The sequence below is a fragment of the Ostrinia furnacalis genome, unplaced genomic scaffold, assembly GCF_004193835.3.
Source record: "Ostrinia furnacalis isolate ACB-3 unplaced genomic scaffold, ASM419383v2 OfSCF1607, whole genome shotgun sequence".
Lineage (NCBI taxonomy): Eukaryota > Metazoa > Arthropoda > Insecta > Lepidoptera > Crambidae > Ostrinia > Ostrinia furnacalis.
Window position 1 is genome coordinate 58,137 of NW_021131846.1, and position 23,370 is coordinate 81,506.

At 35.6% G+C, this 23,370-nt stretch overlaps 7 protein-coding genes across 7 annotated transcripts; 5 read left to right on the top strand and 2 right to left on the bottom strand.

Moving 5' to 3' along the window:
- Positions 1 to 201: 201 nt before the first annotated feature.
- LOC114353109 (nuclear pore complex protein Nup85-like) lies at positions 202 to 1,673 on the top strand. The gene is made up of 3 exons (XM_028304942.1): positions 202 to 424; positions 495 to 1,184; positions 1,503 to 1,673. The coding sequence occupies exons 1-3, from the start codon at positions 350 to 352 to the stop codon at positions 1,656 to 1,658; spliced, it is 921 nt and encodes a 306-aa protein (XP_028160743.1). The 5' UTR covers positions 202 to 349; the 3' UTR covers positions 1,659 to 1,673.
- Positions 1,674 to 3,162: 1,489 nt separating this feature from the next.
- LOC114353113 (corepressor interacting with RBPJ 1) lies at positions 3,163 to 4,788 on the top strand. Its single transcript, XM_028304946.1, has 5 exons — positions 3,163 to 3,414; positions 3,495 to 3,589; positions 3,766 to 4,016; positions 4,100 to 4,355; positions 4,479 to 4,788. Exons 1-5 carry the CDS (start codon positions 3,343 to 3,345, stop codon positions 4,534 to 4,536), a joined length of 732 nt encoding a protein of 243 aa, XP_028160747.1. The 5' UTR covers positions 3,163 to 3,342; the 3' UTR covers positions 4,537 to 4,788.
- A 302-nt stretch (positions 4,789 to 5,090) lies between these two features.
- On the bottom strand, positions 5,091 to 7,429 carry LOC114353105 (T-cell immunomodulatory protein). The gene is made up of 2 exons (XM_028304938.1): positions 5,886 to 7,429; positions 5,091 to 5,786 (listed from the first exon to the last, which is right to left on the bottom strand). Exons 1-2 carry the CDS (start codon positions 7,213 to 7,215, stop codon positions 5,356 to 5,358), a joined length of 1,761 nt encoding a protein of 586 aa, XP_028160739.1. The 5' UTR covers positions 7,216 to 7,429; the 3' UTR covers positions 5,091 to 5,355.
- A 383-nt stretch (positions 7,430 to 7,812) lies between these two features.
- On the top strand, positions 7,813 to 8,985 carry LOC114353106 (MOB kinase activator 4). The gene is made up of 4 exons (XM_028304939.1): positions 7,813 to 8,010; positions 8,097 to 8,260; positions 8,333 to 8,542; positions 8,682 to 8,985. Exons 1-4 carry the CDS (start codon positions 7,957 to 7,959, stop codon positions 8,926 to 8,928), a joined length of 675 nt encoding a protein of 224 aa, XP_028160740.1. The 5' UTR covers positions 7,813 to 7,956; the 3' UTR covers positions 8,929 to 8,985.
- A 334-nt stretch (positions 8,986 to 9,319) lies between these two features.
- On the bottom strand, positions 9,320 to 10,626 carry Rpp25 (ribonuclease P protein subunit Rpp25). Its single transcript, XM_028304941.1, has 4 exons — positions 10,415 to 10,626; positions 10,154 to 10,338; positions 9,576 to 9,695; positions 9,320 to 9,445 (listed from the first exon to the last, which is right to left on the bottom strand). Exons 1-4 carry the CDS (start codon positions 10,508 to 10,510, stop codon positions 9,334 to 9,336), a joined length of 513 nt encoding a protein of 170 aa, XP_028160742.1. The 5' UTR covers positions 10,511 to 10,626; the 3' UTR covers positions 9,320 to 9,333.
- A 3,479-nt stretch (positions 10,627 to 14,105) lies between these two features.
- LOC114353107 (integrin beta-6-like) lies at positions 14,106 to 15,732 on the top strand. Its single transcript, XM_028304940.1, has 3 exons — positions 14,106 to 14,429; positions 14,924 to 15,087; positions 15,464 to 15,732. Exons 1-3 carry the CDS (start codon positions 14,195 to 14,197, stop codon positions 15,596 to 15,598), a joined length of 534 nt encoding a protein of 177 aa, XP_028160741.1. The 5' UTR covers positions 14,106 to 14,194; the 3' UTR covers positions 15,599 to 15,732.
- Positions 15,733 to 20,467: 4,735 nt separating this feature from the next.
- On the top strand, positions 20,468 to 20,992 carry LOC114353102 (tyrosine decarboxylase-like). The gene has a single exon (XM_028304934.1). The coding sequence runs from the start codon at positions 20,468 to 20,470 to the stop codon at positions 20,990 to 20,992; it is 525 nt and encodes a 174-aa protein (XP_028160735.1).
- Positions 20,993 to 23,370: the final 2,378 nt, after the last annotated feature.

Here is a 23,370-nt window from a genome sequence, read left to right on the forward strand (position 1 = left end):
AATCTTTCGTCCCACCTACCCCCTTCCTTACATTTTAATTTCTATGTTATGTATCTATTTGTGGTGTCTCAATTTGTGTTGTCTTTTTTGTTATAGGTACACAAATAATAATTTTGCTTATTATTAGAAACGTTAAATATTTTTGTTTTTTGTAAACCCTGTTACTTTGTCAAAACTGTTTACGTGACATTGGCGAAATCATGGTTCTCAAAACCAAGCCGTTGCCATAAAAAAAGAAGAAGAAGAAGAAGAAGATGTGTGTGTGTTGCCGCACAAATGAAACGGTCTTTCTTGTTGTTTTAAACTATTTAAATTTAGCTACGTATTGAATCGTTTCGTGCTGAGAAAAATGAGCATATCAAACCACCCAGGGAGTTCCGCGCGTGGCGGAAGTACTGAATCTACCAAGAACCTTAAAACATTTGTAAGTATAATTTGATCATACGATTGAGGTTATGTTTGCTTTTAGTGCACTAAATATAAAACTTTTTCAGGTCCTGCCTGATAAATGCTTCGAGAAGCATGCAGCGTGTGTCTGGAGACGCGGCAACAAGTTTTCTATATATCCACGTAGTCAAATTACAAGCAATTCGCCGTCCAACATCGAAAACAAAGTACTCGATATCCGCCAAGAAGTTCTTTTATTCATTCCGATTTTGCGTAAACTAGTGAACGAATCCAATGGAACATTTCTGTCGCTCCAAAAAGCTGCCGAAGCTGCAAAGTCTACGGATAATCAAGTGGAATTGTTAAAACTTTCGCGCCAGTATCGTTCAATCATCCGAGTTTGCATCGAGAGCTTACAGGACGCCGCAAATAAAGAAACCAACGGCATAGAAAAGAATAGTTTGCTTTCTTACATCACAATATTTTACTCTATCGAGTGTATTTGGCATCTCTGTGAGATATTGTACATAGACAACATTCCTGGAGATATTGTTTTGCCGTATCTTCTAGAATGGGTGCGTTTCCACTTCCCGTGCCACGAACAGACCGCTGCGCAGTTGTTAGAGGCCTGCGAGAGAGGGTCCGAAGATCACCCGGAATACTGGGACACCGTGGTGGGAATGATTGTTCAGGGAAGAGTAGATGTTGCTCGAGCGTTGTTGAAACTGCATTCACTGACCGATTCCAATGAATTTAAGTTGCTGGACAACTCTTTGAGGAGCATGCCTGTGTATAGTGTAAGTAACTAGTCTGAAGTTCAGAGACATTTTCTTAACCAGTTATAAATCTACTATATAGAAATAAGTCGGGTTTTCCTCCCTGACGCTATAACTCCAGAACGCACGAACCGATTTCCACGGTTTTGCATTCGTTGGAAAGGTCTCGGGCTCCCTGAGGTTTATAGCAAAGAAAATTCGGGAAAAGGGGGTAAAACGGGATCCACGCGTACGAAGTCGCGGGCGGCCGCTAGTGCATTATAAATACAAGTGAGATTAGCTGAGCATACATTTTTGTATAAATCACTTGAAATATAATTTTATGTCTAATTACTTCAGGTATATGGCGGTATATCAACAGGGGAGTTTACCGTATCTTGGAAGCACTGGCAGGCGGAATGCCGTTCCAAGCTTAGCAGTCGTGTGCTGGCTTCACAACCCAAGTTGGAGCTCATTATGAAGGTATTTTTTTCTCAGAATAGTTTGTTTTTGTAGTATTATGTAGTATTTACGTTACACAAAACAAATGAAATAGACATTTATAAAGAAACCTTGGCCGCATAGCAAATCAGACTAAGGGTGGGTTGCACTATCTATATAATCTATAATTTTAACTTCTCACTGTCCTACATAAATGTGAAAAAGTCATTTTACAAGAAACCCAAGAAAAGGCACCTCAATCATGTTAGCACTTAGTTCGTGGTAACAACAATGTAGGCATGCATTAAAAAGAAATAAGAATAACACGCACTTGTCACCTATGTAATCTAATGGCGCAAGTATACTATGCGAGAAATTGACAGTACCAAATCGCGAGCCCGCACTCTTGACGAAGTATGAGCGGCGATAAACCGAACTGCGTGTTTACACTATATGTCTCGATCAATTTCCCGCATAGTGTACCTGCTTAGTAACAATAGTAACTTTAATTTATTTTAACAGGTTTTAAGAGCCATTTCACAAAAATATTCCGCGCGAATTTAGGTAAAAGCTGTCAACGCAACGTCAAAAGACTAAAAAGAACGCTGAAATGGACAAAAAAATCTTGAGCCGTGACCGTATTAAGACTTGATTTAAGTTATTAATTTTAAGGTAGAATGAGGTATTCAAACTTGATAAATTAATTTAAATTTTTAATAGAGTTTAATAAGTCTTTTATATTTCGATTCATTATGAAACACGAATAGGTATAATATGTAAAATATATATTAAGTACAAAATAAAGACAGTCACATAGTGAAAAAAAAAATCTGCCCCCTTACAGCTCCATCATCGGACCCTGGATACGAAATATTCGTCAAGGCGAATCACACAAGCCTTAACTTAGGGTTCTATTGTTTTGTTACGGAGGTGGCCATTGCATCTTCTCCAGATCCATTATCAGACAGAGCTAAGAAATTTTTTAAACACAAATACTTACCAAAAAGTTCTGTATCAATTATATGTCGGTTGCGAATTGGTCATGCGTGTACTCCGGTTCACCTTGCGAAGATGCACATAAAGGATAGTTCCTTATGCGAATGTGGCTTAGACGAAGGCACAACTAATCACATTTTCTTCAATTGTCCAAACGTAGGTTCCTCCTTATTTGATTTCCTTCCTGAAAGCGTTCCTCGCCCTACTAATATTAAATGTTTATTAAATTCTATGGACCCACCGCTTTTGAAACTACTATCAAAATTTATTCAATCCCGCAAAATTCGTTTGTAGGTAACCGAATTTTTTTCTTTCCTCTCCCAATCTTTCGTCCCACCTACCCCCTTCCTTACATTTTAATTTCTATGTTATGTATCTATTTGTGGTGTCTCAATTTGTGTTGTCTTTTTTGTTATAGGTACACAAATAATAATTTTGCTTATTATTAGAAACGTTAAATATTTTTGTTTTTTGTAAACCCTGTTACTTTGTCAAAACTGTTTACGTGACATTGGCGAAATCATGGTTCTCAAAACCAAGCCGTTGCCATAAAAAAAGAAGAAGAAGAAGAAGAAGAAGACAATTTAATATGGCGATGTTTTTGTGTGCGACTGCGTAGCTTTAGATGAAATAATTTTAAATTTAAGATATAAAGCAGTAGTAATTTATTCCATTACACGAAACCGTTATCGATCAGTGTGGCATATTTTTGAAGCTCCAGTAAGGGGTTTGCTTGTAGTGTGTGAACAACAATACATCAAACATGGGGAAAGGTTTCAATAATTATATGTGTAAGAAATTCTTTCATCCTGCATCACGGGACAATCTGAAACGAGTATGTATTATCATTTTATACAATATATATCACCTAATCTTTTATTGGTCTCTTAATAATCTCCTAATTTTGCTGTTCAGGTATGGATGGCCGAGCAGAAAACAGAAGCTTACAAAAAGAAACAAGAGGAGCTACGTGTGCAGTATGAGAAAGAGCAAGAATTACACGAAAATAAGTAAGAATTCAATTCAACTACATACATCATATTCAATCTCAAGAACTTGAGTCACAAGTTATATGCCACCAGTATAAGATTTTGTAAACATGAAAATCAGTACTCCAGACATTTGTTGCTAAACATTAAATATTACAATGTTTCATTGAGATGTTACAAATTTATTTTCATTACAGGGCTTTACTCAGCAAGGACAGCAAAGATAAATTAAGTTTAAATTTTATGTATGAGCCTCCACCTGGCGTAAAAAAAGAAAGGGAACGAGAAGATAATGAGCCAGAGTATAAATTTGAATGGCAGCGCAAATACAATGCACCAAGGGAGAGTTATTGTAAGGGTGACAATGAAATCAGGGATCAACCATTTGGCATTCTTGTCAGAAATGTGAGATGCATAAAATGTCACAAATGGGGCCATATTAACACAGGTAATGACTACCACAATTCTTAAAACATATCATACTTAATAATCTCTTCATCTCTGTAATAAATTGGTTCTTTTTTTTTTCAGATAAGGAATGTTCAATGTATTCATTGTCTATGAGTGAGGCCCGCGCTCTGCAAGCATCCACCTCGGCCCCGGAGGAAGAAGAAGCAAAGCCAGACGTGCCAACACTCATGCAACAAATGCGTGATACAGGGCTCGTGATGAAACCAGGTGCTCTGCCTCTGGCAGCAACCAAAATTGAAGATTCTGACACATCCAATCTCACTGAAATGGACTTGATCAGTCAGTTAACCAAAAAACAAAAGAAAAAGTTACTCAAGTTAGTATCAAATAGTATGAATAATTTGTACATTACTGATATAAATATTCAATCTAAAGATAATGAATGATTTGCCTCAAATAGTTAATGTTACTATATCTTAAGCTTATTATTGTGTTTCAGGAAACTGGAAAAGCTTGAGAAAAAGAAGGACAAGAAGCACAAAAAATCTAAACATTGAAGTACCTATTTATAGCATGTAGTGCTGACATCTTATTATGCTATTTTAACACTATTGTACTCTATTATACAGGCCAGACTGCACACATGAGTGAAATTTTTATTACCTCTATGTAATAGAATAATTCACTTTTGCTGATTCCTTAATGTTGTCTTTAACACTTGTTTGATGCTACCTGCATACAATATTTGTTATTTTTCCAATCTTGCTCTGACCTCTAGAAACTGTGCCCATGTTTGCAGTCTGACTAAGCACTATGTGCAAAATAATATACACGTGATGTAGAAAAATAAAATTAAAATTATAAAAACTATTTGCTTTTATTTATTCTGAATATAACAAACTCATTTTCGAGTTATACCTACTAGGCGTTTTGGCGTGATCCTGGTTCTCCCATTCGGAATTTTGGAATCCAATTATCGTTTCTAATGACTTCCTGCCGGGCTAGGATGTGTGCCGTGATAAAATCTTATCGATACGACAAACGTATGGGGTATGGGCTAATAGCGTAAAATCGTTCTTGTTAAGAATGAATAAAAAACATTTATGAGATAGAGGTTTTTTAATAAAAAGATCACTTACATCTAATTCAATCAACAGACATGATACAATATTTGTCTCAGTGCTTTGATATAACTTAAAAACCAATCTCAGTTAATCGAAGACACATTTATCTTAAACATAATTTTATTGTAGGTATAATATATATATTTATTAACAGGAATAATAATTAAATTAGCAAGGTACATTTGTGATGCCCTAACCCACATCAATATCACAGTCCATTAACCTTGGAGTACCAGTGATGATTGGTTACTTCTATATTTTGACATATGTTTTTTCATCTATTTCTATAATATCTTGTCGGTCATTTCTTTCTTTCCAATGCAAATACAGCACAAGGCATGTGATGACTATTATGATTGCAGTTAATACAAAAACACTTTTCAAAATGACCTTACTAGGTGTCACAAATAACTGTGCTCTCCATTGAGATGGATCATTAGGAGGTGCCGGTATAACTACTATTTGAGAATTAGGAATTATTTGAGTCCAGCTTTTGGTATGACCAGAAAGGCCAACATTTAATGTGTCAACAAAATTAGGTGTCCGATCCAGTCCAAATATTGAGTATGGTAATTGTAAAGCAAAATATGCAGATTGAGGTAACTGTGCACATACTCCTGTTCTATAATTTCCTTCTTGAGACCATGTATTGTAGCCAATTTTTGGGCCTGGTAAATTAGTACCTGAAACAAGAAACGAAAATAACCATCAGAAGGCTTACTTGACAATAGAAATGTGATGATACTGTAGTCCATTTCAGTTAATATAGAGAAACTACTTACCAAATGTTCCTTTCCTTTGGTACAGAGTACCATTGATTGTGGGAGTTTTTTCATTTGTGAGACCAGTTACTACAATTACTTTAATGAAATTGGTGTCATACTCTAAGCTATTTCTAAAGGCATGCATGGTATATCTTTGTGTTGTTGTATTCTTCTTAACATAAATTATATCTAGTACTCCATCCATATAGAAGTCATAAAAGGTGCCCATTATGACATTGCTTCCAAATGAATTGAATATTTCCCATTGGACCTGAAAAGTTCTAGAAAACTTGCATCCTGGTAAAGTACAAGGTATATTGTGAAGGAGGAAAACTCTTGTTTCATTGCTATTCATTGGACTCAAAGTCATCAACATATCTGGATATCCATCCATATTATAATCTCCACTGCGCATAGTTATAGTGTCCAGATATACTTCATTTCTAGGAGGCGCAAACCTCCAAAGTGTTCCTTTTCCATCATTCAAATCAATTTGAAGATCATGCCACTCATGATTGTCATATATTAGAATGGTACTATTAAAACATTCAGTGTCAGAACAAACTGGAAGAACTAAAAAGAACTCTCCTTTAAGAGCCACATCAATAAACAAGGCTTGCCCATAAATAGTTGTATGACCAACAAGCAACTCAATACTATTGTTATATTTGAAGCCGCTGGATTCTTTATTCAGCCATATTTCAATGTCAAGTTTAGTGGTTACTAAGAGATCAGCAGCATTGTCATCATTGACATCGAGAAATGAGTGGGAGTGTGGTAGTTTAATTTCTTTCGAAATATCATCGGCCATTGGAATTTCTTTAGGAGTTCCTCTTGACTGATCAAATACCCAATAAACTCTTTGCTGTTGTGTATTCATGCCAAATAAATCAAGGGTCATATCACGATTGTAGTCCATCACTAGTGGTTGGCCAATGGTTATAGCCTTAATGAGGAGAGCATCTGAGCAGTTCAATGTTGGCATACCACCCCATAAAATTCGAACATCGTGAAGATTTGTTGTAGCATTTTGGATTTGTGTAGTGATTAGGATGTCCATGTAAGCATCTCCATCATAATCTCCAGGAACCACACTGGTTATAATTATATTGCTAAAATTACAAGCATACGACGATGGTCTCAAGAACGGCTCCTTGTCATATGCCAGGAGAACTTCCACACTAGTACTGTTTAGTATAACAAAAGCATCAGTTAATTCGTCAGAATTGAAATCACCAAATGCAGCTATTACTCCTTCAGTATGTTTACCAAATGAACTCTCAGTCATATCATTAATAACTGCTGATGTGTAAACAAACAGCAAAGTTAATAAAAATTCACAAAACATGATAAATTACTGTCGTGTTGAATCTATTCTTAGTTATATATAGGCATCTTAATAATATTGCACGAAAGACTATAAAGACCGCGGGAGCTAGCACTACACTCTTGAATAAAAGGTAACTAAGAAAATTGCACAAAATCGCAAGGTGTTTTATTTTTCTTCATAACTTTTGCAGTTGTTTTCGTCTTTTCTCCTTTGTGATTTTTTTTTTGTCAAATTTGACACTTGACAGATTTGGCACACCAAAGATGTTGTACAGATAGATAGGTAATTGTACTTCCCTCCCACAAAGCAAACTTTATAGCGTACGATCGCACAGCGAGAGAGTTGAGGCGATTCACACAAGCAGTGGGTTTTGACAAAGTGCACATTATAATCGCAAACCAGTCGAATAGTGATCGAAAGGCCTTTTTTTGTATGAAGTTTTGACGGATTCGATTATCGATTCGATCAAAAAGTGCAACTTTTCTAGGGGGCAGAGTTGTGTATTTTAAAACCCTTTGTATAATGTAGTGCGCGTAAACCTTTATTATGTTTTCATTCAAGTTTGGGTTTTGTGAAGAAATTATACGATCTTTGATTTTGACTTCAAAAACAAAATGGTGGATAATTTTGTAATGTCAACTGATGTCAACTTCTCACTGACAGCCAAGCACTAGCAGCAATTTTGGTTTCAATTTATTTATAAAATTGTGAAAGAATTATCGCAATATTCCTTAATTTTATTAAACTTTGTGTATCAGTATGGCTGATGGAGTACAAGTATTACGTCGTAATCGTCCAGGCTCAAAGGCTAAGGTATTTTTAAAGTTTAAACATAAAACTGCAAAAGAAAACTTGATTCTTGTTAGTTTATTCACAACTCGTTAAACATCATTTTTCAGGACTTCTGCCGCTGGCCAGATGAGCCTTTCGAAGAGATGGATAGCACACTTGCTGTCCAGCAATTCATTCAACAAACCATACGTCGCGACCCCGCTAATCTTGAAGCCATCCTAAAAATGCCCGAAGCTCAGGATGAAGGTGTTTGGAAATACGAACACTTAAGGTTAAATCGAATTAATTCTCTCAAAATATCAATCTCTCAATTTGTCATAAACATTATTTCGTATTTTTACAGGCAGTTTTGTATGGAACTGAATGGTTTAGCTGTGCGATTACAAAGCGAGTGTAAACCTGAAACTTGCACTCAGATGACTGCAACAGAACAATGGATTTTCCTGTGTGCTGCTCACAAAACACCCAAGGAATGTCCTGCTATTGATTACACAAGACATACTCTCGATGGTGCTGCTTGCTTATTGAATAGCAACAAATATTTTCCAAGCAGGTTAATATTTTACAAATAACTGATATCTTTTTCAAAATAATAATTATTTAATAAAAAAATGAGTTTGATAAATTAACTATGAAATGGCAATGTGGTCCCATTTTAAGGAAGAAAAGTGATATTTTTTTCTCCATTACAGAGTGAGCATCAAGGAGTCATCAGTAGCCAAGCTGGGCTCTGTCTGCCGAAGAGTCTACAGGATTTTCTCACATGCATACTTCCATCATCGTTCCATATTTGATGCATTTGAGAAAGAAACACATTTATGCAAGAGATTTACTTACTTTGTAACTAAGTACTCTATCATATCAAAAGAAATTTTAATCCTTCCCAAACTTGATGATGAAACACCTATCACCCAACCTGTGGGAGAGTCGGAAGCTTGAGGTTACAAGAAATCTTCTATTAGGAATATCTGCCAACATATTTGTTTGACAAGTGTGTAGCACTTAATGAAAAATATGTATGCATTTTGATTAATAATTTAGTGATCTGTATTCCCATGTCTTTGTAATAATAACTTTAAGCCATTTATTTAAATACTTAACTATTATAGAGTTAATTACACTGTGTATTCAATGAAAGATGTTGTTTGATGTGCTTAGATATTGTGACATTACACTAGAGTTACCACTCTACCTATTTACCCTTTTAACTGATTTTCAACTGTTAATTCATATATCTATAGGTTTCCCCATTCAGTGTGTATTTATCCATGTGACATCCTAAATGTATATTTGCAAAGGAGTTGGGGCTATGTCAGTAAAAAGAAAGAAAAAAGATTTACAAATTTATTGAGGTTTCTTGTATTTAAAAGGCTTTTTTGACTTATTTGATGATGAAGGCTTTGAATTGCTGCTAGTGTCTTTTTGCCAAAACTTTTTCTGCTGCAAATTTTGGTACCTGATAAAAAAAAACAATATTTTAGTTACAGTTATATGAAAAATAGTGATTATTACAGGATCAGTAATGAAAAGTTACAAAAACCCAAGTTGATTTCAACTGTAAGCAGATGAAAATATTTAAATTTTACCCAATTTGATTCACATCGGGAATGGCGTCAACAGACAATAAAATGTGAATAACAGGAATTTGTCTTTTGACTACAATAGTCTCAAGTCCATCCAGTTTTGGCTCCCAATACTCTTCAACTCTGTAAAGATTTATATCAATATATTTCTGGTTCATCTGTATTTCTTAAAATTAATTTTATTTGTGATTAGAATATTTAATAGGCTAGTTGCCTAAAAAAATTTTTTTAGTCCGTAATGTTTAATATCAAAAAATATTGGACACATATATTTTTATTTGTCAATCTAACAAATAATTACATAGTTATGGTGCGTTGAAGTTGCGCACGACGTCACAACGTGCGGCATTTTTAAGCAAGCGTTGACGTCACGGGCCTCTTCTTATGAACTTTGGGGCGCTTTATCTCTTTAAATTTTCATTAGTTTGAAAAAGTGAAAAATACGTGTAGAGTATTTTTTGATAAGTTAACTGACGGACTAATTAAAACTCTTGCTTTTTGACCCAGGCAACATCCCCATTAAAGGTTACAATAAAAAGAAATTAAATCTGAAGAATGTTAGAGAATTTGATTCAACTAACTTTTTGTGTGTCAGTTTGGTCACTTGATGTTGTATACTGAACTGTCGTTTTAAGATTTCTGCACATGATATCGCTTTTGGTATAGCGACTCCAGCACCACTCCAAACAACGGCAGTAGTCGCTTTATCTTCTAAAATACCCGTAGCGTGAGATAGTAAATTGGTAATTTTACTTCCTCCTTTTACCTGGAATATTCAAATAAACAATTTAATAACTTTACATCAATGTTTATTTTTATAGAAGTCCGTTTTAGTTACGTACTTGCATCCATAGAAAATTTACAGGTAAATCTTTTAATGGTATACTATCACGTTGCAATTCTTCTTCAACATTTTTTCCCTTGAAATAGTTTTCCATTTCACCTCTAAATACGGGTTAATTGTATGCTAAATCTTAGATTTTTAATGAAAATGCGGTCGTATGGCCGGGTTGCCCAACACAGCTGATGTTGACGTATGACACTGACAGATAACATGTCACTAACAACACGTTCCGAAATGTTGTATGTAATTTCAGTGTACCTATTACATTTTTTATCTAAAATCTAATAAAAAAATCTGATGGTGTTCTAAAATCCATTTATAGCCTGACCAGGAACATAAAAACCCTCGCCATGTTGCGGAAAACTAATGGTACTAATTTCTTTTAATGGCAACAGTAACTGAAAACTTCATTGACATGTCACCTTGCATGTCAGTCTATTGTTGTCAAAGTGTAAACAAACTTTATTTTAAATGTGTGCAATTGATTTTGTGAATTAAATTGCTAAAATATTTTTATAGTCGTGAAAGAAAAGTGGTTCACAATGTGATAATGTATTTGTCGAAGAGAAATACTAACGGTTCGGACAATATTTTAATTGAATAATGTTTCCGACAAAGGTTGTCAAATTGACTGATATGTTTATCGTATAGTACAGTCCACTATGAAAATTAGCTGTAGTCTGTTTCAACTACCTATTTTAAAGTTTTTTGACACTTTCTAAGTTTTGAATTTTATGGAATTGGCAAAGAAGTACCGAGTTTGAAGCGTTCATGAGCAGACATTGCAGTTGAATATTCAAGTTCTGAATTTGATTATTGATGAATAATAAAATAAATCCTACTAGCTCGATTGATGGTTTCATTTAATTTATTTAAACCAGGTTACCTTTAATAATATTTTTTCGTTAATTTATGAAAATATCAAATTAGCCAGTAATCCTGAATCCTGATACATAAATTTAGCCTATTAATTTAACACATGTACGACTGTACTCAGTGTTGCACTATCAAATGCAATTGACGCGCCTCTATGCCAGGGTTTTTATGTTCCTGGTCAGGCTATACATTTACACAAGGTATTATTTTTTGATACTTATTTAAATTTTAATACAAAGGTTGATCATACTAGAGAGAGAGGTTCAATAGAACCACATTATTTTTTTAATTTACCTATCTCATAAAAAGAAACCTCAAAATACCACAAAAGAAACAAACAGCCCTAGATTTTTTAGAACTACAGCGTTCAAAAAAACAAACACCCAAAACCACCCAAACTCTTCAGAGGGCTACATCAAATCAATCAAATGTCGTCACTGTAGGGATGTTACGGATATCCGTAACCGAAACTATCGGATATCCGAAATAAAAAAATATCCGTAATACCTATAAATATTTGTTACTTGTCTGGTATTCCCTGGCACCATCTAATACACCCCCCCCCCCCTGTCTTACCATTATCTTAGGTGTAAAGTGTGTGGGTCGCGCTCGCGCAGCATCTTGCTATTTGAATTAAACATTTTTAAAATTCTAATATCCGTAACCGAAATTATCCGAAACTTTCGGATAATCCGAAATTATATTCTAATATCCGTAACCGTATCCATAATCGAAACTTCATATCCTTAACATCCCTCAGATCATAGAAAGAGAATCCCTTCTATGATCTGAGGTAATACCACAGAATAATATGGTAATAGTATTATATTATCTGTGGTAATACTATCTATAAAAAAATCGGCCAAGTGCGAGTCGAACTCGCGCACCTAGTGTTCCGTATTTTGATTTAGTTACAGCATAAAGAAAGGTACTATAGACCTGAATATTTGATATGAATTTCAATTTAATACATCTCGTTCATGAGGAAAGTTGTAGTAACTTTTAAAAAAAATTAAATAATTTAAAAAATCTACTTTACTACATCTCGTTCAAACCAATTTTCGTTTTCATGGTAATGTACATCAGTGTAGTTACTCGCGTTCGCACTTTCAGCCACCCTAAAAAGCTGTCTGGCAAGGCGAAGGAACTATCGGAAGTGTCTGGCTGATGAGGAAACTTCATCAAATGATAGTTCAAATACATATTTTATATAAATATCAGCTTTATAGTATGACGTACTCGTAAGTAGGACTACATTTTCATGAACTTTAGGGCGTCTGGCTAAGGGCTGCCACGGTGCCACCATGGTAGGTGTCTGTCAATGAATGACGTCATTTTTAATAACATTTAGAAGGAAATATCAAAAATCCGCCTTTATACTTTGACGTAATTAAGTTGGTATTTTACTCACCTTCGGTACCTTCTGCCAAAGCCACCGTGTGACCCAAACTTCATGTTTGGCTATGGTTCTTATCTATGTTGGGAGCATGCGCTGACAAACTTTCAGCCTTTATAAAATAACGTAGGTCTGGCGTTCACTAGCTCTTAGTCTATTTAAAGATACTAAACGCCTAGATTAAATTTTATCGCAATTTTCATTTTATAAAAATCTTTACAAATCGCTCTCAAAAAACACGACAGACTATAAGACCACTGACGTGTTTTTTTGCTCGCTAAAATTTAACCAGCGTTTTGGAATGTAGGGTAATCGCCGCTGTTACAATCCATCTGACTACCTACTCGCCTGTCCGTATATTATATTTCTTGATTACGTTCATTAGTAGGTACTAGCCAAATGAGGTATTATTAGGATTATTAGAGTACCTAAGTAACTCTATTCTTGTAACTCCAAATAAAGAAGTTTGCTGGAGTGAGATCTGGGCTTCCTGGTGGCCAGATGTGACCACTGCGTGAAATTAATTTTTGTGGGATTATGTCTCTTACCACCTACTTAGATTGCTCTCATTTTAAGTGTGACACGTAGCTACATCTTGCTGGAACTAAGTGCTCCTGCCTCGAGATTCTTGCAGCTTTGGAATCAAAACAAGTTTTCAACACGCCAACTCTCAAATTATTAATCATTATTTCAATCCAATCATCAATTAAGCAGGGGTTCCTGATCCTTATCATCATGAAGCCCCAAGCTCACTCCAGCATTTCTTTTTGAGGGATTACTTCATGAGCAGAGTATAGCCTGTACTCTATTAATCCAAAAACTCTGCAGCATTCATCCAACTAGAATCCATTTCGAGGATTTTAACGAAAGTTTTCCAAAATATTGTTTCTAGATTAGTCAAATGTTGTAAAGGTCAAGGAAATCATTTGGACAATATCATTTTTGAAGAGTAAATTTTAAAATAAATTCAATTTAATTTCCTTTAAATTGCAATAATTAAAGTTTTACATAATTTTATTATATTAAGTAGTTTTGGTTTCCTTGAATTTTCAAGAGTGCATTTCTTTCTGGGCCATCCTGTATTTCATCCTGGGATACCCTTGTAAGACTATTTAGACGCGTGAAATGTATCCTGGTTAATAAGTACCTACCTAATGCGAAATTCATTGATCCTTAGTCTGAAGAAGAAGTAGTATCTTTTTCACGGTCTATTTACATTGAAACAAACAATCTTAAACTTACTTTTTGGCTAAAACAACGATAGTAACTGGACGACTTCATTATTTTGCCAAGCACAAAGACGACGCTTATAAAATGCGCAATCATTAAAACAGATCCTAATTCATTAGAAGTTGCTTATTATTAGCAGAGTTAATTGACATACTTAACTTGCGCAATTTATACGCCCAAAGGTTATCTGGTACTCGATACAGTAACGAAAATACTCGAGTAATACACAGTCATTAACAAGTGCTACTACACACGCGTATAAAGTATCACAACAAAATGAATACTATTTTGGCAGTGTTCATCGCTTGTGTTTTACCTTCAGTATTTACTGTTACTCGTACATTCACTATAGACGAGAATTGGGTGTGCAACGTGAAACGGTCGTGCTTAGAGTGCCTAAGGCTGAGTCAGTGTTCTTGGTGCCAAGCGGAAAATAGATGCTTTTCAAGGAAATTGCCTACTTTTGAAGATTTTTGTAGAGATAATTCAACAGAATATCAAAATTATAGATGTAAGTGAATTTACATATGTACTATAATTTTTGTAACTTCAAGTAGTTGTTGCCCGCGTATATTTGATTCGTCATTTAAACCACCCACCTATACCTACTCGTAGATATGCAGTACTGTGATCATAAATAATACAATTAAAAGTATTCTGAAATTACGCATAAATTATTTAATATGATTTTTTACATCCTTTACATGATAATGATGAGTTCGTCTATCTATCTCTAACGTAACAAACTGATTAGCTAATTGTTTGTATTAGAGACGAGACGTAGTGATAACGAAACTGAGTACCTACCTATGTAGGACTTAGGTCAAGTATGTTTGCTAGTTTGAGACTAGATGCAGTGTAAAAATTATATCCAAGGACATTTTATTTTATTGCTCTAAACTCTACCTATATGTAAATATCAAAGCTCGACTTGGTGGGGGCACTGCCGTGCCCCCAGATGTAGTAAAAAAAAACTGTGTATTTGATACTTTTACTACATTCCAGTAAGTTTTATGGACAACGCGAAGTGTTCATGTGCCGGAGGCCACTTGGAAGAGAACTGCTACCCTCCGGGAGTGACGGAGGGCCCGAAATGCACTGGTCGAGGTGCATGCATCTGCGGCCGCTGCGCTTGCAACCCCATGCCTGACCCGGAACACCCTACGAAGGTATCATCAGCACATCAACATCTAGAAGTCCACTGCTGGACATAGACTTCCCCCATTATAGCATGCGGTTCCTAGTCTATCACATGGGCGTAGGTATTAACCGTTGCAACAATGGAGAATATGGCTGTATTCCTTCTTTCTGCTGTGAATGGTAAATGGGAACTAGAGGAGGTTTTAGACATCTGGCGAGAGGCGGCGTTTGGCCGTCACTCGTCAATAGAGCCCTTGGTTCAACTACAGAAGATATCAGTTAACCTATAGCCATAGCTATAGCCACTATCTTACCGTATTCGTAGTTTCACAAGGCTAGCAATGTGAAGTAAATGATTAAAAAACACTTCAAAAATGTGAATAAGCAACCTGATTTTTTTTTCAGATGGTGATGGGTGAATTTTGTGAATTCGATAACTTCTCCTGCGAAGGGCCGCGATGCAACGAAGGACCGTTTTTACACAATGATATAAAAAACTTGAATAATGAAACGGTTGAGGAAAACGCCGAAGAATATTAATACAATTTATTTAGGTATAGGTTTTTTTATGTAGGTTTGTGCGGATTTTTTTTTGTTTCTGAAACACACTACATACCATTTAAATAGTCATAATACTTATCATAAAATATTATAAATAGAATAGATGGAATAAATAATGTTTTTAATTTGCAAAGTCAATGGAAGGCCTACTGATTGTTCTCAGAATATTGCGTACTATTTTATTTGTAGAACATAATATACGCAACTTAATAAAATATAGGTATCAGCAAAATAATTAGGTACTAACCGACCACAAATATAACTTGATTTTCTCCAAAATTTCTCTCAATGTCAAGTAAAACGCTATCAAAAGCAGTGCTCTTAAAAATATTCATTTCAAATTAAAAGTTAAGCAAAAGTTCATTGAGCGGCGAACGAAGTGTGAAAGTTCAGTTGGTACCCAGTTGGGCGGGCGGCGATTCACAGGGCGCGCCGGAGCGAGCGCGCTCAATTAACGAATTGATATGAGCGCGCCTGTCGCGGATGGCTCATCGCTCTCGAGTGCCTGCCCGTTATGGTTACGCGAAATTAGATTTCAACGAGTCCATTTTCTTCCCACCACCGACGGCACCTTTTATATCCACGAGATCTATCGAGAGCGTCTTCAGAACGTCTGCGCGCGTTGCTTGAATGAAAAAACCGGTTCATTATTTTTTGTTTTTGTCCTAGTGCGAGATATCGTGCAGAACCACTGTAGAGTGGACTTAATTAAATTAATTGAATCCTTTTATTGCAGAAAACAACGATCTTGGGAATTCTAAAGAAAAATTATGACTTCAAATGTGAGGTATTTGAGCAAGTATTAATGCTATTTCCATAATATGCTCCGTGTTCGTTGATAACAACTTTTCTGTAATAACTGAATTTGCGCTCAATAATTGTGGCGAAATGCTATGCCGGGAGAAGCTCGCAGCCCCAATTCAATTTCAGAAGGAGCCTAAATTGTTTTAGTGTCGATCAACAGCCGGTTCCCGCAACGAGCGAGCCTACGAAGTCTTGTGCTGTCCTCATTAAAAGTACAATATTTTAAATATCGTCTATTTTGGAGAGACTACTACTACGCATATTATTATGCTAGCTAAGTTAGATATATAGGTACGAGTCTCATTCAATTAGTTATAGTGATCACTCTAAAACCTTTTAATACAAAGGTTAAGTTACAGTCATCAACATCTACTTTCTAACTATCGCAGTTTTTAGTTTCAACTAAAAGTCTACTTTAGACTGTCGTTAATTTACTTCTATTGATTTGGGTTTCGATAAACTTGAATAGAAATGAACCAACCCAAAAGTAGTAGTAGCTAGCGTAATTATTTTTACATACTTTAATATAAACAGGTACAAAACTTGAAGACATTAAAATCATCAATTAGAGTACATTCAATTTTAAATACACATTATTCCAGTATTTCAGAGCACGTTAAGGGAAAATTAACTTGTCGGGAATAACGCCTTACAGACGAAATTACTATTGAATAATTCGCGTTAAAACGTGACCTGCTTTACAAGAATGGAATATACGATGTGAATGGTGTGTACTAGGTATAGCTACTGCATAATAGGGGAGGAGATCACACATAATAATATGGCATCGGTATGCGGGGTGGGGAAGAATGCGCGTGCCTCGGCGGCGACTTCCCGGCGAGCCGCGTGCCTGCTTCTATGGCCCACGTAGTAAATGCGACTGAATCCTTCTAGTTCAGACCTATCGCAATTCAGAAATAAGTATGCTCGAAATGTTGGATATCTGGAAAATATTTTAAAATTTCGGACACGTGCTACCATAAATTCTACATTGGAAAGTTCAATTTTATTGATAGAAAATCGCGCAAGAATGCTTCATGGGGATAGATGGATCTGAATTCACTAAGAATGTGAATGTGGCTTAGAACATATGAAACATTTATGAATATAGTTAATAAATATTGATCTTCACACTATCGATCGTGGGCGTCCCGTAGTTTTTTATCCATAACTATATTTATAAGCGCGATTCAGACGGTCTTTTCCGGAAGACGTGATCTCTTTCAGATAACTCGACGAAATGTGTTGATTTTTATGGTTCCGTAGCCAAATGGCAAAAAACGGAATCCTTATTTAAAATTAATTTATTGGACATTTTTCACTATGCTTCTAGTCCCAAACCATATGTGCGTAATTAATATAAAATAAATGTTTGTATTTTCGATATCAGTGATCTACATCAAATAATGAGACAGAGATTATATCAAATTAGGGAATAATTTTATAAGCGTTTGAACATCCAATTTGAAAACCATTATTAATTTGAGAGTCTGCCAAAATTTTCAGTGAGGACCCGTGGCCGGCAGATGAATTTTGTATGAGATAGATACTACTCAGAACAATGACGGACCTTCAAGTTCTGCAGATAGGAATGTGATACACAGCCTGGTTTTTAGTTATTTATATTAGTCGTGTTTCTAATTTTTATATGAATTTTATATGAAAGCTGTTAGAGGTAGGTATTTGTCACTGCTCCAAGTTTTGTGATATAAAGAAGATGTCCCAAGTCTCGATTTGAGTACGTTTTTCTGTAACATGGCAATAGTTTTTTTTAAATATTTTATAGAAAAGATTTTTAAAAGTGAAAATCTACCTACCTATTTATTTACACCGTGTTACGTAGGTACTTGAAATGCATAAAGATAGAGCAGGTACTTAGTCGTTTAGTTTGCATAATCATTTCAGTTGCTATCTTTAGCTTGGTACTACAAGTCAGCATTAATGGCTTAACTCTGTAGGAAGTGGGAAGACGAGTGTTTCTCTCAATGTAAGGCGCAAACGAAAGGAGTATTTTGGAGGGAAGAAACTGAGCAGCTGACAATTTGAGGGTTGAATATTCATGTGGCCGCACTCGCCGACACTCGAGCGACAAGCGCCTTTTCACCCAATCTTAAACCGTTTAAAAATTTAAATCGTTTCAGCAAATTCGCCTGCTTATGTTTCAGGTGGTCGAATTCACAGAATAACTTTTTTACGGAGTTATTTTTATTCTAAATGTTTAGTATTGTGTTAGAACGGTTCCCGCAAAAGTACATCTGCTTGTTCTGGATATGGACAACATGTGAATTACATACCTACATACATAAAATTTGTTAATTTCTCATGTAGTTAAGTAACTGTAAGGTTTTTAATGAGAAATAAATGTTCTTTAAATCTAAACATATTAAACGGTTACTAAGTGCCATGAATGTGTTTTTAATATAATTATAGGTAAACGTTAAAATTATTATTAGTCACGTTCCACATGACTAATATTTTAACGAGGACTGATAAAAAAAAAACCTAACCTAATGATTAGGTATAAAAATTAAATCTGATCAGTTACAGCAGGTTTGCAACGCAGGCAGCAATTAAAATCAATAGAAACCATGAAATAAAATAATCTGAGACAATGATAAAGCTTGGACTCCAAATAAAACTGACTGGAAATCGCGGAAGTGTTCTGCATATTAATAAGGAGTTTTATTACGATTTTTACATAATAAATCAGCACGTTATTAGAATGAAGAAAGACATTGAGGTTGGTCATATGGTCCGTCTGCCTAGGAATACTTGCGTTGGCGTTCAGCTGACATAATGAAGAGGCCTGAGTGTGGGGGCGGCGCCGCGGCCGGCCGCGGGCCCCACGCGAGGAGCGGGCTGCGGGTAGATAGAAAATATTAGGATTATATTAAGATAAGATATATAATAATAAATCCGTCCATTAATTTCTGCCAAAATTTCCTATACATTAGCACGTCAGCTCAATAAAGAAAACCAGCAAACACAAGCCTATTGAATTAAAATGCTTTCAATCCATTTTTCATGGTACAGTAGAATCTCGATTATCCGGATATCCGATTATCCGGATTCATTCTTCACGGTTTTTAATTACCGATTTAGGGTCTGGACACATAAAAACGGAAGGCGCCGCCACCGTAACACGGTACGGACGTCGTCTTAGTTAATTATTAAAAGAAACGGATTCATTCAGTGGTCTAAAATGACGATTTTTAGACTCTAAATGATGTATTGAAATCCCTTTCTATTGTAAAAAGTTATTTTTTGTTGATTTTACTTTGAAATCGATTATCCGGATTTTCGATTATCAGGAACACCCCTGGTTTTAATTGATCCGGATAATCGGGATTCTACTGTACCTACTTGGTGAGAAAATAATTTAGTTATTGGACGGCCGGTTTTGCTACGACGACTACGACCCATCTACAACTGCTACGATGAGCGCCCAGATTGTTGACGCTCGCTACGAATAATGCCGTAGCACGTACTCGTAGCACCACGTTAACCGTAACACTACGAGCTACGACCATTAATGTCATAAATAAGGCAAATATTTTAGAGGATTATTAATTAATTCATGCCACGAAACATTATCACATCAGCTCAATAAAGGAAACAATCCCCTTATAAACGAAACCAATTTCAGTTTACTGCTACGATAAGCCATCCAGCTAAGCCTATCTAGCTAGCTAGACACTTGCTACGAAGCTGACCGTAGCAAAAGACAACACGTAGCACAACGTTAACTGTAACGCTACGAGCTACGACCAATCAAATAATTTAGAGGATTATTAAATTAATTCATGAAATAGTAATTCAAAATACATAAATATAACTTGTCAATGTTAATATACTGAACATAAAAAAACAGTAAAAAAGGCTATAGGTACCTACCTATTTGTGTTTTTTGTTTTTAACTAGGTATTATAAAAGAATCCTTACCGTTTATTTCAATCATTCGAAATCATTACAAATGGATTCTGCAAAGAATCGCTATCGCGCATCACTTGTGCGAGTTTACGATGCGCCTCAAGAACATTCACCATGCCTTCACGAGCGCTTCCACGCCCACCCGCGCACCCTCCGCCCTCTCGACCCCAGGCTGCTCCGCCGTCGTCGAGTCAGCCGGAGGCCGCCGCGGCGCTGACACCGCACGACTTATGCTACAACACTAGCCCAACACCCACCATGGACGTCGAGGAGTTTCGAGTGCGCGGCAAGGAGATGGTGGACTACATATGCACGTACATGACCACGCTGCAAAAGCGGCGGGTGACCCCATCGGTGGAGCCGGGGTACCTTCGCGCCGCGCTGCCTGCCGAGGCTCCGTACCACCCAGAACCCTGGGACGACGTCATGAGCGATGTAGAGAACAAGATCATGCCCGGGGTCACGCATTGGCAGCACCCACGATTCCACGCCTACTTCCCTTCGGGCAACGCGTATCCCTCCATCCTTGGCGACATGCTGTCAGCTGGCATCGGCTGCATTGGATTCTCATGGGTAAATACTAAATACCTAGTACCTACATATCATCATGATACCTACTCCTATCTAAGTAGTAGTTGATAAGTGGTCGTAACGATACGTATATCAGCTGTCCACTGTATTCAATATCGATCGGAAATCGATGGTAAAAACTGTTAATAATAAGAGATGGGTAACCGTTCGAAGGACAACGGATATAAAATGTATTTTAAGTCTAGATTTTTTGGAACTTACTTAAATTAGGAAAACATTATTTATAAGAATGAAATGATATGTGATAACAGCTGAAATTAACTCAAATAATAACCCAATGATGTTTATTAGATGAAATTACAACAATATGCTGCTAGTCATGTGTCTGTAAACTAGGTAACTAGTAGGTTAAGTAATAAATTGTATCAACATAGGTATGAGTTGGGAATTTACATCAGCTTTCCCACGAGCTTTGCGATCCATCCATCTCATGACACAAGGATTTCTTGCCTTTGAGGAATACCGTCGCGAATTTGTATTTTTAGAGAAATTGATAAGATTTTATAAGTTTCTAAATCTACGATGTTGTACACTTTAATAATTCGGAAGTGAAAGTTTTAATATTCCGTAGTCAGTATACAGACAATAGCAATATAATTATCTATTCGAATTGTATTTTAGTCATAGCTTTATTGAATGAAATAGAAAATATTCGGTTAAAAGCTTTTTAAAAGATCTTACAGATAAAAATGTAAACACATATCCCTATTAGTTGACAACTTTGATTGATCGCCTCGATGAGCAATTATGAAAACTGATATTGTTACTTATCGTTAAAAGATCTAGGGCAAGTTTCTGTATTATTATAATATTCGAGATACGATACTTAATATGGAAAGGAAGTTTTTAAAATAAACAGAATAACCGAAATATAATTATCAATTACTTTTAACAACCGTTTTAACGTAGATGCGTAAATTACTTTACTCGTACTACGCTACATGGATGTAACCGTTTGTTATTTCATCATAATAAACTTCTTTGTTTCTTAATACATTTATAGACAAAATCTATAATGTTAAAGTTTTCTTATGTTATAAATTAATTATTAGTCAGCATGTTAATCACTTATCCATTGACGATAGCTGGCTTTTGTTAAGTTTTTCAATTATCTGGACGATGTGATTGTGAACCAAGTAGTTTTAAAAGTGCTTACTTGGATTCACCAGTAGAGTAGGACAGTCTTTGTCTTGGTGTTCAGTAGCTCCAGTATTGAGCTTTTTTTCCGACAAAGAAATGCAAAGCTTTGTTTGTCAAGATCAAGATAGCTAGCTGTCTTTCTCTGGACGCCTATTATTTCAGCTGACAAAAGTTCATGTGCGGGACTAAACTTTGAAAAACACTAAACTGTTGGTTTTTACTGCGTTTTTTCGTCAGAAAACTATTATTAGTTAGTAAATAATGACATGCATTGATTATTTACCAAAGACAAATTACATACATGATTACAGTAGAATTTACGACGTGTAGTAACGTGGATCAGCAAACGTCAATGACATCGATGCAGCTGTATTGATTACCCTGTAATCGTTGTTTTGAATAACTAATGTTCCTTGTTTGCTACGTCTACGTGGGTTAGAAAGTAATCGTTGTATTTTATGCCGCAAGGGTCTATATCGAGCTCTATTCACATTAGTACTTTTATAGCACAAAAGTATCATTACAAAAACTGTGTGTCTAAAATTAAAATTCGTGAAAGATCATAGATTCCAAACTCTTCGGGTAAGGTCCAAAAGCTATCAAAGCGTGCTAGCCTAGCTTGTTGAGTTTTTAGTGGTCATAACACGCGACTTTCCAGTAATTTTCAATTAGCCTTTTTTGCAAAGCACGATTTGTAAGTAGGTACTAATTAAAACAGTTAATTTAGTTGACAAAGGTTTCCGAAGTAAAGAATTTAAAAGTTCAGGGGCATCTTTGTTAAATTAAAACTTATTTATCTACCTATTTCCTACTTTATTGTTTGTACATAATTTATTGTATGTGTAGGTCCTACTTAGTTTAATTTACCGTGTTTATTAGGTATGCAGTAATATTCGATTATCTCAATACTTAAATTCGCGTGACGAATCGACTAGGTGTAAAATCAACAATAACCCTGACGCGCCATAATTATGAATAAACTTATTACACTGGTCAACAAAAAAAATAAAATTGTTTGTTTCCTGTGATTTTTTTTCTGTTTCTATCTCAAATTGACGCATATTTTTTAAATATGGCAACATTTTTTCTCTAACAGCTTTTGTTTTTAAGTTATAGCTATCTACCCTCATTTAATATTTTTACTTAGATTTTTGATTTAATTGGACAAAAAAATATATTTTGTCGGTGTTTTCGATATTGCTTCGTTATGAAGATGTTGTGTGCTTAATCCAGTTGGCTTCTGCTATGTTTGTGGTAAATATAATATTTGAAAAACATTGAAAACC